Here is a 12335-nt window from a genome sequence, read left to right as displayed (position 1 = left end):
GAGGTAGCATTTGAATGGAGACTAGGGATTTCAGAAAGGGAAGGAAGTGAACATAAGTAAGTAGTATGTTCCATGGATGGGCAGCTTCTCTAGGTCCTCTTCAACTCTATGTTATTATCTGTTCTCAGTCAGAGCTAACACACTTTTCAGCAGACATCATTTTTGAGTAAATCATAGTGAAAAGAAGGCTAGATCTATGTTCAAATCCTTTTTCTTAGACTTACGAGGCATGTCACTTAATTTTTGTGAGCCTTAGTTTTCTCATCTATTAAATGAGGAAAATGGTATTTGCAGTAGCTAAATTACAGTCATTGTGAGGAAAGCATTTTAAAAAAATGTAAAGTGCTATATAAAATTTAGGCTGTTAATATTATGTACATTCTACATAAGGGGATAATTCTGTTTAATAATAGTTTATTTCTCAAAAGCTTGTGTAATAATCTTAGTGAAACTGTAGGAAAGATGGAGCAGCAGATATGTTGAAATGAAAGAGCAGGCCTTTAGACGCAAAAGAAACATTGCACATCAGCTCTGAAACTTGAATAGGTCACTTGTGAAGAAGGGAGAATAAGGAACCTCATAGCTGAGGTTCTGAGGGAGTCAAAGAGGAGAGACATTTCTAAATCCTAAGTATAACACCTAAGTTGTGTGCTTAATGTGAGTTCTCACAACTCAATAGTTCTATGGGCTGCCTATTATTATGGATTTTACAATGTCAACCCCTTTTACCAGGGGTGTTCTGAGGCTCAAATAAGCTAATCAATATAAAGCACTTTACAAACCTTAAAGCACTATAAAAATACTTACTATTGTTATTGTTATTATTATTAGCTTATAGTCACTAGGCTTCCAGTCTGTTGAAAACTTCATTCCTTTCTATTGTACTCCTGCTGAGCACAAGCAGTGTTTATACAGCAATACAAGGGTGTGCTGGTAAATATTTAACAATTGGGCTCTGCCTCCCCGCCCCACCCCCCCACACCAAATGTATGCACACATGCTTTTAAACTTAATCTGCGTTATTAGCACTGTCTTAAATCTAGACAATTAACAAAACAGTAATAACATCACAGGTACTTATGTATGAAAGCAAATGCAATACCCTCCAAAGAAAGAAAGGACATATAGGGCAAGTCTCACTACACTTGTGCATCAATATCCACTTTTCCCCTATGGATTCTACATGAATTTGTGGGAGAATACATTATAGGTTTTTAGGGGAAATGCTTTATAGCTACTATTTTTTGCTATATCATTTGAGTAAATAGTTTTGCTTAAGAACTTAGTCTAGGGGGCGGCTAGGTGGCACAGTGGATAAAGCACTGGCCCTGGATTCAGTACCTGAGTTCAAATCTGGCCTCAGACACTTGACACTTACTAGCTGTGTGACCCTGGGCAAGTCATTTAACCCCCATTGCTCTGCAAAAAAAAAAAAAAAAAAAGAACTTAGTCTACTGGCTGATCATTAGTCAGACCACACTGGTGGGGGCTTATAGGCTAATGTTAGGAAGATAGCCACTGATAGGGTTAACTCTAGGTTCCTCAGAGTAGTAGCAGCAGCTGCTCCGCCAGGGATACAACCTATCAGTGGCAGAGCAAATTAGGGGAACGAGCCCAGAGAGGGTGTTATACTTGAAATGCTCTGAACTAGATCATCTCAAAGTCCCCTTTCTGACTCTAATATTCTGTGATAATCTGTGATTCCTGCCATATGGAGCAATGCTCAAACAGCATCATCTGGTCATAGTATGGAGGATACTTCCAATTTGATCATAGATTTAGAGCTTGAAGGAAATTTAGAGGCCATTTAGTTCAAATCCCCCTTTGTACAGAAGCACTTCAACCTAACTGCTCCTGACACTCCATCTCCCATCTCCACGCCCTTGCACTTGCCATTCCCCAATGCCTGGAATGCCTTCTCTTTTCACCTCTACTGCATAGAAACATTCTTTTCTTCCAGATATGACTCATATACTATCGTCAACAGGAAACCTTTCCTGATGCCTTCCCTCTTCAACTACCAATGCTCTTTTTTCCAATGCAATTAACTACTTTGAATTTTTTTATATTTATCATGTGTATGTGTATCTCTGTATAAATATAAAAAAGACATATGAGGGGGCAGCTAGATGGCGCAGTGGAAAGAGCACCAGCCCTGGAGTCAGGAGTACCTGAGTTCAAATCTGGCCTCAGACACTTAACACTTACTAGCTGTGTGACCCTGGGCAAGTCACTTAACCCCAATTGCCTCACTAAAAAAACAAAAACAAAAACAAAAAGACATATGAGACATCAATTTCTATGCTGACTTTTCCATCTATACAACATTTTTTTTATGAGGAAAATACACATTCATGCCCTGGGTATCATTTATACAGGCTATTAGTAGGAAATGCATTTTTTTGAAAGGAATATTCCATATGAACTTGTCTTCTCTATTAAAATATAAGTTCCTTGAGACTAGAGATTGTTTCATTCACTGTCTTTGCGTCCCTATCACCTAGAACATTACCTGGCACATAGTAGGTACTCAACAAACACTTGTTAATTAATTGATTGATAGGAATCTGAGGCCCAGGAAATCTAACTGACTTGCCCAAGGTCACATCAGTAATATCCACCAGATGTGTGTTCATTTAGACTAGTTTGGTGCCTTAACACAAATGGGCTAAAATAAGAAGGGAAAGGGAAGTAAATTTTGGCCATATTTGCTCTCTAGGCCTGACTCATTTCCTAGTTTTATGCAGCTTGGGAAACACTAAATGGTACTCTGGCTGAAATGACATGCATACTAATGCTTCGAAAAAAATATCCAAACAAATCATCTGCAATTGACATCATAATGTACTGCACTCAGTGAAAACAAAATTTTCTCATTGCACTAAGCCTAAGGACCTGCAAACCCCAGAGGATCTGGATTTGTGGCTTAATATGTAAACAGCAGCTTGTGCCTGGTTTGGGATTGACTTTCATTCTCCTTGGTGTCATGTTTTTTCTTCCCAGGGTCTTATTATTAATCACTTCTTTGGAAGAGAGTCAGACCTTCAGGATGCTGGTGGGTGGGCTTTTTTTTTTCCCCTTTCTTAATACCCTAAGAAGCATCTGAATTGAAGATTTCTATTTCCCTGGCTTATAAAATTTGCATAATTGGTTGCTCAGGCAGCATTTGTATATCACTTTTCTGATAACTCTATGCTACAGGAAATTTGCTGGCAATTCCCCAAATGCCATTGCATCAGCAGGACTGCCTGAAGTTATCCTCACCCCCACCCTCAAGCAATAAAGCAAATGAAGGAATACCACTTGATGCAGATGCCTGGCATTTACACAAGGCAAAACCCAGCTTTCTGAGCTTTCTAGCCGAAATGATCACCCTCCCAGAAGCTTTGTTGGGACCAGACCTACCCTCTGTATGATCAGATGAATGGAACCTGTATTTAGGGTTCATGGGCTCCAGGTTAATTATTCCCTCTCCCTTACTCTGATCCAGCCAAACTGGTCTTCTCTAAGTTCCTCATCCATAGCTCACTATGTCTCATCTCTGTGCCTTTACACTAGCTGTCACCCACATTTGGAATACACTCCCTCCTCATGTCTGCTTTGTAGAATTTCTTTCTTTCTTTCTTTCTTTCTTTCTTTCTTTCTTTCTTTCTTTCTTTCTTTCTTTCTTTCTTTCTTTCTTTCTTTCTTTTTCTTCCTTCCTTCCTTCCTTCCTTCCTTCCTTCCTTCCTTCCTTCCTTCCTTCCTTCCTTCCTTCCTTCCTTCCTTCCTTCCTTCCTTCCTTCCTTCCTTCCTCTCTCTCTCTCTCTCTCTCTCTCTCTCTCTCTCTCTCTCTCTCTCTCTTTCTTTCTTTCTTTCTTTCTTTCTTCTGTCTCTCTCTCTGTCTCTCTCTCTCTCTGTCTCTCTCTCTCTCTTTTTCTTTTTCAGAGCAATGAGGATTAAGTGACTTGCCCAGGGTCACACAGCTAGTGAATGTCAAGTGTCTAAGGCCGCATTTGAACTCAGGTTCTCCTGAATCTAGGGTCAGTACTTTATGCACTGCACCATCTAGCTGCCCCCTCACTTTCTTTAAGACGCAGCTCAAGCATCACTTTAAACATGAAGTCTTTTTCAATTCCTTCAACTGCTAGTACCCTCCCTCTCATGCTACTTTGCATTTGTACCCCCTAGCAGTACCTGGGACATAGTATTCATTTAATAAATACTCATTGATTATTGCTATCATCAAGCTGTGGCCCGTGTTTGGCATAGTAAGACCTCTCATACTACCTTCTCTCATTTGTGCCAGTGGGTGCCTACCTTGGTCTAGGCCCAAGATGCATGTATTATTGAGGAAATGGTGTCATCACTTAATTATAGGTGCATACAACCACAGAACACAATCAACCTTGTTTTAATTTGCTTGCCATAACTTCCCCACTAGATTATAAAGTCCATGAAGGCTAAGTCCATATTTTATTTATCTCTGCATCCTTCAGATTTCCTAGAACAGTGCCTTTCACATAACAGATACTCAGTAAATACTTGTTGAATGAATGGCCTGCAATCAGGCTGTTTCTGTTCATAAGCATAGGGGAAAGCCCCCTCTATTCTGTTGAGCTAGTGGCATTTTCAGTTGTTTTTATTTTCAAGTCTAAGTGCCAGGATGTTTCTTAGCGGGGGCGGGGTAGACAGGAAGACAGGCTTAGGACCAGAGGATGGGACCTAAGAAATCAGAGATAAACAATGGCTTTAGGAATGTCACCAGTCCCTTTGAAAACAAATCTTTCCCAAGACTGCCTGATCTCTCTCCTCCCACGCTCAGGGTGCTTTGGATTCAATCACAATATATTATGTCAAATGGGGGGAAAAAGATACACATCATTAGAAAAACTTACAAGCAGCAAAGAAGCATTGTTGTTCCAATTTTAGTTAGACCATACAAAAAGAGGTCAGAAGCTACTGAGTGATCTGAGCCCCAGGACAGGTAGGACTACTTAAGTGATTTGCCCAGGATTACACAGTAAATTCCTGTACCTGGATTTGAACCCAAGTATTTCTGGCTTCAAGTCCAGTTCTATTGGCTATACCATAATGCCTGTAAAAAAACTTGGAAGGCCCACTGACAACTTAACTCCTCTGAGTCTTACTTTCTTTGTCTGTAAAACAGGTGATGATTATGGCACCTACCTCATAGTGTTATTGTGAGGCTCAGATGAGATAATGCATATAGGGGAAGGGAAGGGAACAAACATTTTTTTAGTGCCTACTGTGTGCCAGGCACTGTGATAAGCACTTTACAGATATTATCTCATTTGATCTTTATAACAACCCTGGGAGAGAAGTGCTCTTATTATTATTTCCACTTTACAGATGGGGAAACTGTAAAGTACTTTGAAATCTCCCAACAGATGTCACCTCTGAGAACCGTCCATCATCTCTGACTTTGGCTGTGCCTGCTTCTCACCTAGACCTCCTTCCTCACACTTTGACTGTTGTTCCTCATAGCCCTTCTCTTAGACCTTTTCTTACTTCTTGTGACTTGATTCCTAATTCTCAAATAAATGGCTATTTATTCAGAAAACTCTCCAGTTTGCTTCCTTTAGTGCCTTGCCTGGTAATCCATCCTTTTTCTTCTACGTGCAGAATGTGACTCAATTAAAGGTACTTAAGCCAAGAGCCAAGGTGCTGATGATCACTTACTGCTGTCCACTGTCTCTGAGCTGTTTTACTGTCAATTCCTGATGCCCTAGTTAACCCCTTAAGTCTTGGGCTGCCTTGGGCTGTGACAAGAAGTAGGCTTGTAAAGCCAGTTGTGAAGAAGGCCAAATTCTTGCAAAAGGTTTAAAATGTATTAAAAAACCAAAACAAACCTCTATTGAATGTTCACATTATGTATATTAAAGCTGAGGGAAATAATGCCTGAGATGGTCAGTCCTTCAGAACTTCTTATTTCCACCATTTGAAAAAAAATTGATCATGTGCCATCTTATAGTTATCAGTGTATATATTTTTATTTCTCCTTTGGATTTTAAAGTCCCTTTTCCTGAGGTCAGAGGCTGTGTTTTATTCACTTCTATAACCTCCATAGTTTCCAACCTAGTTCCTTATTGAAATTAAATATTTAATGAATGTTGTGGCTGCTGTTTGTCCTTCATTTTCAAACAGGACCATGACATCAGGGTGATGTCATGACTTGCAGTGAATTGGATTTAAGTGAGGGAGGGCTGTGCAAGGTCACCAACCTCTCTCTCTCCTCTAGAGCCATCTGGGTCCAGTAGCAAGATATATCTCTATCTCTATCATCATCTCTATCTCTAATCATAATCTCTACCTCTGTCATCTATCTATCTATTTATCTATCTATCTATCTATCTATCTATCTATCTATCTATCTATCTATCTATCTATCCATCCATCCATCCATCCATCCATCCATCCATCCATCCATCCATCCATCCATCCATCCATCCATCCATCCATCTATCTATCTATCTATCTATCTATCTATCTATCTATCTATCTATCTATCTATCTATCTATCTATCATCTATCTAATCAGGATGACTGGAGATGGCCCTGTTTAAGGCATTTGGGGTTAAGTGACCTGCCCAGGGTCACATAGCTAGTAAACATCTGAGGTGAAATTTGAACTCAGGTTCTCCCAACTTCGGGGCCAGTGCTCTATCCACTGTACCACGGATTTAATGAATTAATGAATGAAGAGGGGAGTAGTTAGGGGTGAAGATAGTTGAGAGCAAACAATGGTAGACATTCATGAAGTGCCTACTCTTTGCAGACTATGTTGTGCACTTGGGAGATGGAAAACTTAGATAAAACATCATTCCTATCCTTATGGATCTTATAGTTCAGTAGGCAGTGGCTAGAGTACAGGACCTGGAATCAGAAAGACTCCTCTTCCAGAGTTCAAATCTGGCCTCAGACACTTACTAGCTATGTGACTCTGGGCAAGCCCTTTAATCCTGTTTGATTCATCTGTAAAATGAGCTGGAGAAGGAAATGGCAAAACCACTCCAGTATCTCTGCTAAGAAAACCCCAAACAGGGTCATGAAGAGTCAGACACAACTGAACAACCATAAAAACAAAAACAAAAACAAAAAGGGAGGCAAGACACAAATACAAAAAGCTGCAGTACTTAGGCAAATAAGCCCTTGAGAGATTTACAGAATGAAATGCTATGGGAGGTTCAAGTGGAAGGTTGTTATTGACACAGGGAGTTTGGTTTTATTGGATGGGCAGTAATTCCTCATCTGGAGGGGATGGAAGATGTTCTAGGTATGTGGGGTCGACATGAACAAAAACCAAAAAGGTGGGGATATGTAGGAAATGTTTTGGTGGAACACTGCTATCCAGGTAGTACATGAAAGGGAAAGCAAAAACACACTTAGAGAAGGAGGATAATCAGGAGGATGTAGTATTTCTGAAGCCAAAGGAAGAAAGAACATCATAAAATCAGAGTCTTAGAGTTGAGAGACCTTAGAGGGGGCGGCTAGGTGGCGCAGTGGATAAAGCACCAGCCCTGGATTCAGGAGGACCTGAGTTCAAATCTGGCCTCAGACACTTGACACTTACTAGCTGTGTGACCCTGGGCAAGTCACTTAACCCCCATTGCCCTGCAAAAAAAAAAAAAGAGAGAGAGAGAGAGAGACCTTAGAGACTACTGAGTCTAACTTCCTCTTTTTACAGATGAGGAAACTGAGGCATAATCAATGAATAAGCATTAATTAAACACCCATGTTCTAGGCACTGAGGATACAAATTCAACAAATGAAGCAATTCCTAATTGCAAGTGAGACACCAAGATATCTATACCTATTTACATCATCTACGTATCTCTATAATTTGTAATCTTTTAATATGTATCCTGTATATAATTAAATATAAAATATGCATGCATATGTAATGTTAAAGTATATATATTTGTTATATAAGTTAAATTATTAGTATAATTTTAAGTATATATAAGTATTATGTTTAAATATATATAACATTTATATACATATTGAATATGTATATATATTTTAAATTTAGTTACATTCGGAATAAATATAAAAAGAATAAATAAACACAAATAAATGTGAAATAATTAAATACAAGGATATTTGAGAGGGAGGGCACTAGAATTTGAAAGACTGAGGAATGCTTCATGTAGAAGGTAGTGTTTTGGCTGTATCTTGAAGGAAGAGAGAGATTCCATGAGGCAGAGATGAGGAGAAAGTGCATTCCAGGCTTGGGGGAGGCCTCTTACAAAGGAATAGAAATGGGAGATGGAATGTTATGCTGGAGAAGCTGAGAGAAGATGAGTATGGCTGGATCCCCTAGTGCAGAAGAGGGAATCATATACCCCAATGTAGGAAAGATTGAATGAGGATGTGAAGGGCCTTGAGTTTTTATTTGATCCTAGAGGCAATAGTAAGTCATTGGCTTGATTGAGTAGGACACGGTCATATATCTACGCTTAGAGAAAATAAAGGAACATGCATGTCCAGGAACCACTAGCAGGGAGAACTGGCAGGAAACACGTGGTCAGAAAACATACATATTCGTGTTTCTAATATTCTACCTATGCTAGAACCTTTCTTTGCCTCCCTAGTAGTGGGATGAGCGTCACAGTGCCTGGGACCACTGAATGCACCGCTCTTGTTTGCTCCTGCGAGCTGCAGATTTCCTACAGCTGCAAGATGCTTTTTCTTCTGAGCTGGGGGTGGGGTGGGGTGTGTGTCGAGGGAAATCTTCCGATGATCTATCCTCTTTGCTGTGCTGCTCTCTGCTGGCATCTCCATGGAACTATTTACTGCCGTTCTGCTGGTCTTGTGCTGTCTGGGAGCTTCTTCTTGGGCTATTTTAGTGTTTTGTTTGGTTTTGATTTTTGGTTAGTGATTCACACCCAGGCCATTGCAGGATGGAGAAGTCCTTAGTCTTTAAATCTATCTTTTAAACTGAGTTTTTCCATTGCCCCTCACTCAGACTTTGTCATTCTAAACTCTTATTTGAATTATGATCAGGAAATTCCTTTGGACTCTCATCATATCACTGGGGATCAGCTTGGGTCCTTATAAATCACTTTGAGAGCAGGACTGGGAGGAACTGGGTGGAGTTAGTTTAGCTGCTGATCTTTCATGCATTGTGGAGCTCTTAAACTTTATTTTACCCCTCTTCCCCCCTCCACCAAATCCCCCCACTGCCCAGAGACCATCCAACAAAGAAATGCTTTTACAACATAGGGTCCTCAAGAAAACAGTTTTATCTATCAGTTATTAACAGAATAGAAGGTTATATTCTTTAACTCTGGAAATATGGTACTAACATTGATCATTGTATCTGTGACTTTCTCTCTCTAACCCAGGGCAACTAGGTGGTGCAGTAGATAGAGCACTGTAGTCAAGAGGACCTGAGTTCAAATCTTCTCTCAGACACTTAGTAGCTGTGTAACCCTGGGCAAGTCACTTAATCCTAATTGCTTGAAACATCCAGAGCCATCTCCATTGGTCCTGATATATATCTTGCCACTGGCCCCAGATGGCTCTGGAGGAGAGAATGAGGTTGGTGATTTTGCACAGCCCTCTCTCACTTAAATCCAATTCAGTGCAAGTCATGTCATGGTCCAAAGGACCAACAACAATCCTTTGACCCATACTGATTGTGAGATAAGACCATTGTGTTTGACTAAAAGTTTTGCCCCCTTTTCCGTTGACTTGATTTACACTGTTGTGGTCACTGTGTATATTCAGTCACATGTCTCAGTTTCCTTTATTCTCATCATATCATAGAAGTGTTGGCATGATTTTTTTGATGAAGCCTTGTTGTCTCATTGTGATTGCTGCTTCCTTTTATAAAGTATTTTTAAGATTCTAATAATGCTAGAATTTTTCTCAGAATTGAAGTCGAACACAATAGCCTATAGTTTATAGGCTTCTTTCTCTTTCCTTTTTAAAAATGGAAACATTTCTCCTTTTCTAGTCCGGTTCTTTACATTTTTACAATCTCTCTCTCTTTCTCTCTCTTTCTCTCTCTTTCTCTCTCTCTCTCTCTCTCTCTCTCTCTCTCTCTCTCTCTCTCTCTCTCTCTCTCTCTCTCTCTCTCTCTCTCTGATTTGACCAGGGTTATACAGCAATTAAGTGTTTGAGGCTGGATTTGAACTCAGGAAGATAAGACTTCCTGACTCCAGGCCTGACCACTGTATCTACTGTACCACCTAACTCTCTAACTAACATTAAGAAAGAGTAAACATGAATAACTAGCAGGAACTTCTGGATAAAAAATGTAATACTTCCTGATTAGCCATCAGAAAATAACCAGAGCTTTTCTCAAGGAAGAAAGTAATTTTGGAACCAGAGATTAAGAGAAATAATCTCACTTTGAAACAAGGATGGTGAGAGGCCAGGTAGAGTTTTTAAGTAAGGATTAGAATTTTGAATTTAAATAACCACTATTATTATTTAGGTGGTAAAATGAGTGGCTGGTGGAAAGATATTTGTAATAATAGAATCAAAGACTATCTCCACAGTTGAGGCTCAGGCTGAAGGAAACTGAAGAAATTATAAATCAAATTCATAGTTCCCTGATCTACCAAATTCACTTCACACACAGCTCAGTCACTTTTCTCATCCCAGAATAACTGCTTGCCTTGGTCCCCAAGGTCCCTGTTAATTCCCTCTGTTCTACATGATTCTCTCTCTCCCATACTACTTATTTTCCTATTTATTCTCTTTGCTCTTCACAGGCAAACCTAACTTTATGCCTCATAATGGTACTATTGTTGCTACCTTCCATTTTTCAGCATCAGTCACTAGGCAGTTAGCACAACAAAGAACTTACCTCCTTTTTTTCTTCCACAGAAAGAAAACTTTGGGAAATCTACTTCACATATAGGATATGAAAAGGAAAAGATGGACTTTGCCACTGAGAAGAGATTGATGTCAAGAAACAGCTCATTGATGTCATGTCCTAAACAGCAAAGAGAAGAGTAGGTTTACTAAAAGTTGTAGAGGGATAGGAAGACTTAATTTTACTTTTTACAAAAATCTGTATTAGTATGAACCAGAATATCATTCATTTTGAGAAAAAAATCACCTCGTATCTATAGGGTTTGAGTAGTTATAGAGTAGTAGGGGTAGATAAAAGTTCATGGGATAAAGAGACCTCTCTAACTTTGTATTTTTCATCAGTTCTCAAGATTCCTGTAACCTGGTATTAGTCTTCCAATCTGGTCAATACCACAAATTGCCAATTACAGAGTTTATGAGTCTTTTACTTTATCATATTTGTATGAAGGGGCCATAAGTCAAGAAACATGCAGACAACATTATTAATAGCCCTCAGGAATTAAGCCATTTGAGGGAAACCCCAAACTTTTGGTGTCAGTTTGTTAAATTCCAGACATTAGTGATGAATATCCCAAAACATTTCAAGGTTTGAAGGTTTAATTTGTTCACCTGTTTTTTGATCTAAACTATAAACACTTTATGTATTAACCAATATCATAGTTATAGAATCTACAGGTGGAGATGAAAGTATGGCATTATTGTCATTCTACTCCCAGAATTCCTGGCAATGGCTGTAAAGTTGTGGAAAAGTCTTCATGGTGGGAGTACAAGAATCCGAGAAAGGATGATTGTTCAAACTTCTCGAATTGCCATGTTTACCATTTACTGGATATCAGTGTTATTAGTGTTTATGGTGTATGCATCAAGCCAGCTTGGCTTGTAGACCATGATTTTAAAATTGGGCTTCACTAATTCATGATCAACTAATAATTGGTACAGTATGTTATAACTTTAAAAGGCACTTTCAAATCCATTACCTTATTGTGTTCCCATAATAATTTTGTAGGGCAGAGCGGATGGTATTAATCCTATGATATAGATGAGAAAACTGAGGCTCAGGATAGAGAACTTGCTTTGCTTAAGGTTGTACTTGTAAGTTAGAGGCAGGGCTGGGATTAGAATACAGGTTTTAAAATTCTTTATGAAAAAGTTAACAGTGCCATTTCATTTGGACTATGGATTTAAAATGCTTCCTTTCTCTCTCTCTCTCTCTCTCTCTCTCTCTCTGTCTCTCTCTCATCTCTGTTTCTGTCTCTGTTCCATCACCCCCATTAATCAACTTTGTAATATAAATTTATTTAGTGCAAACATGTGGTATTTCAATTAAATGAAGACCATGTTGATGCCATATATGGATAACGATATAGACCTCTATGTGACCAAGGCCTATTTATAGTGCAATGGATAGAGTACCAGGCCTGGAATAAGGAAGATTTATCTTCCTGAGTTCAAATCTGGCCTCTGACACCTACTAGCAGTGTGACGCTGGGCAAGTCACTTAACCCTCA

General features: G+C 39.2%; 1 protein-coding gene across 1 annotated transcript in view; it reads right to left on the bottom strand.

The window, feature by feature from the left end:
* The window catches only part of LY86 (lymphocyte antigen 86), a 132640-nt gene that overhangs the window by 36936 nt on the left and 83369 nt on the right, over positions 1-12335 (bottom strand). Inside the window, exon 3 of the mRNA XM_044003963.1 lies at positions 10820-10948. Within this exon, the coding sequence (XP_043859898.1) occupies positions 10820-10948 (129 nt within the window). The remainder of the gene's footprint in view (positions 1-10819; positions 10949-12335) is intronic.

Source organism: Dromiciops gliroides, chromosome 1, assembly GCF_019393635.1.
Source record: "Dromiciops gliroides isolate mDroGli1 chromosome 1, mDroGli1.pri, whole genome shotgun sequence".
In the NCBI taxonomy this organism is placed as follows: domain Eukaryota; kingdom Metazoa; phylum Chordata; class Mammalia; order Microbiotheria; family Microbiotheriidae; genus Dromiciops; species Dromiciops gliroides.
This window is presented reverse-complemented; position numbering and strand designations above follow the sequence as displayed.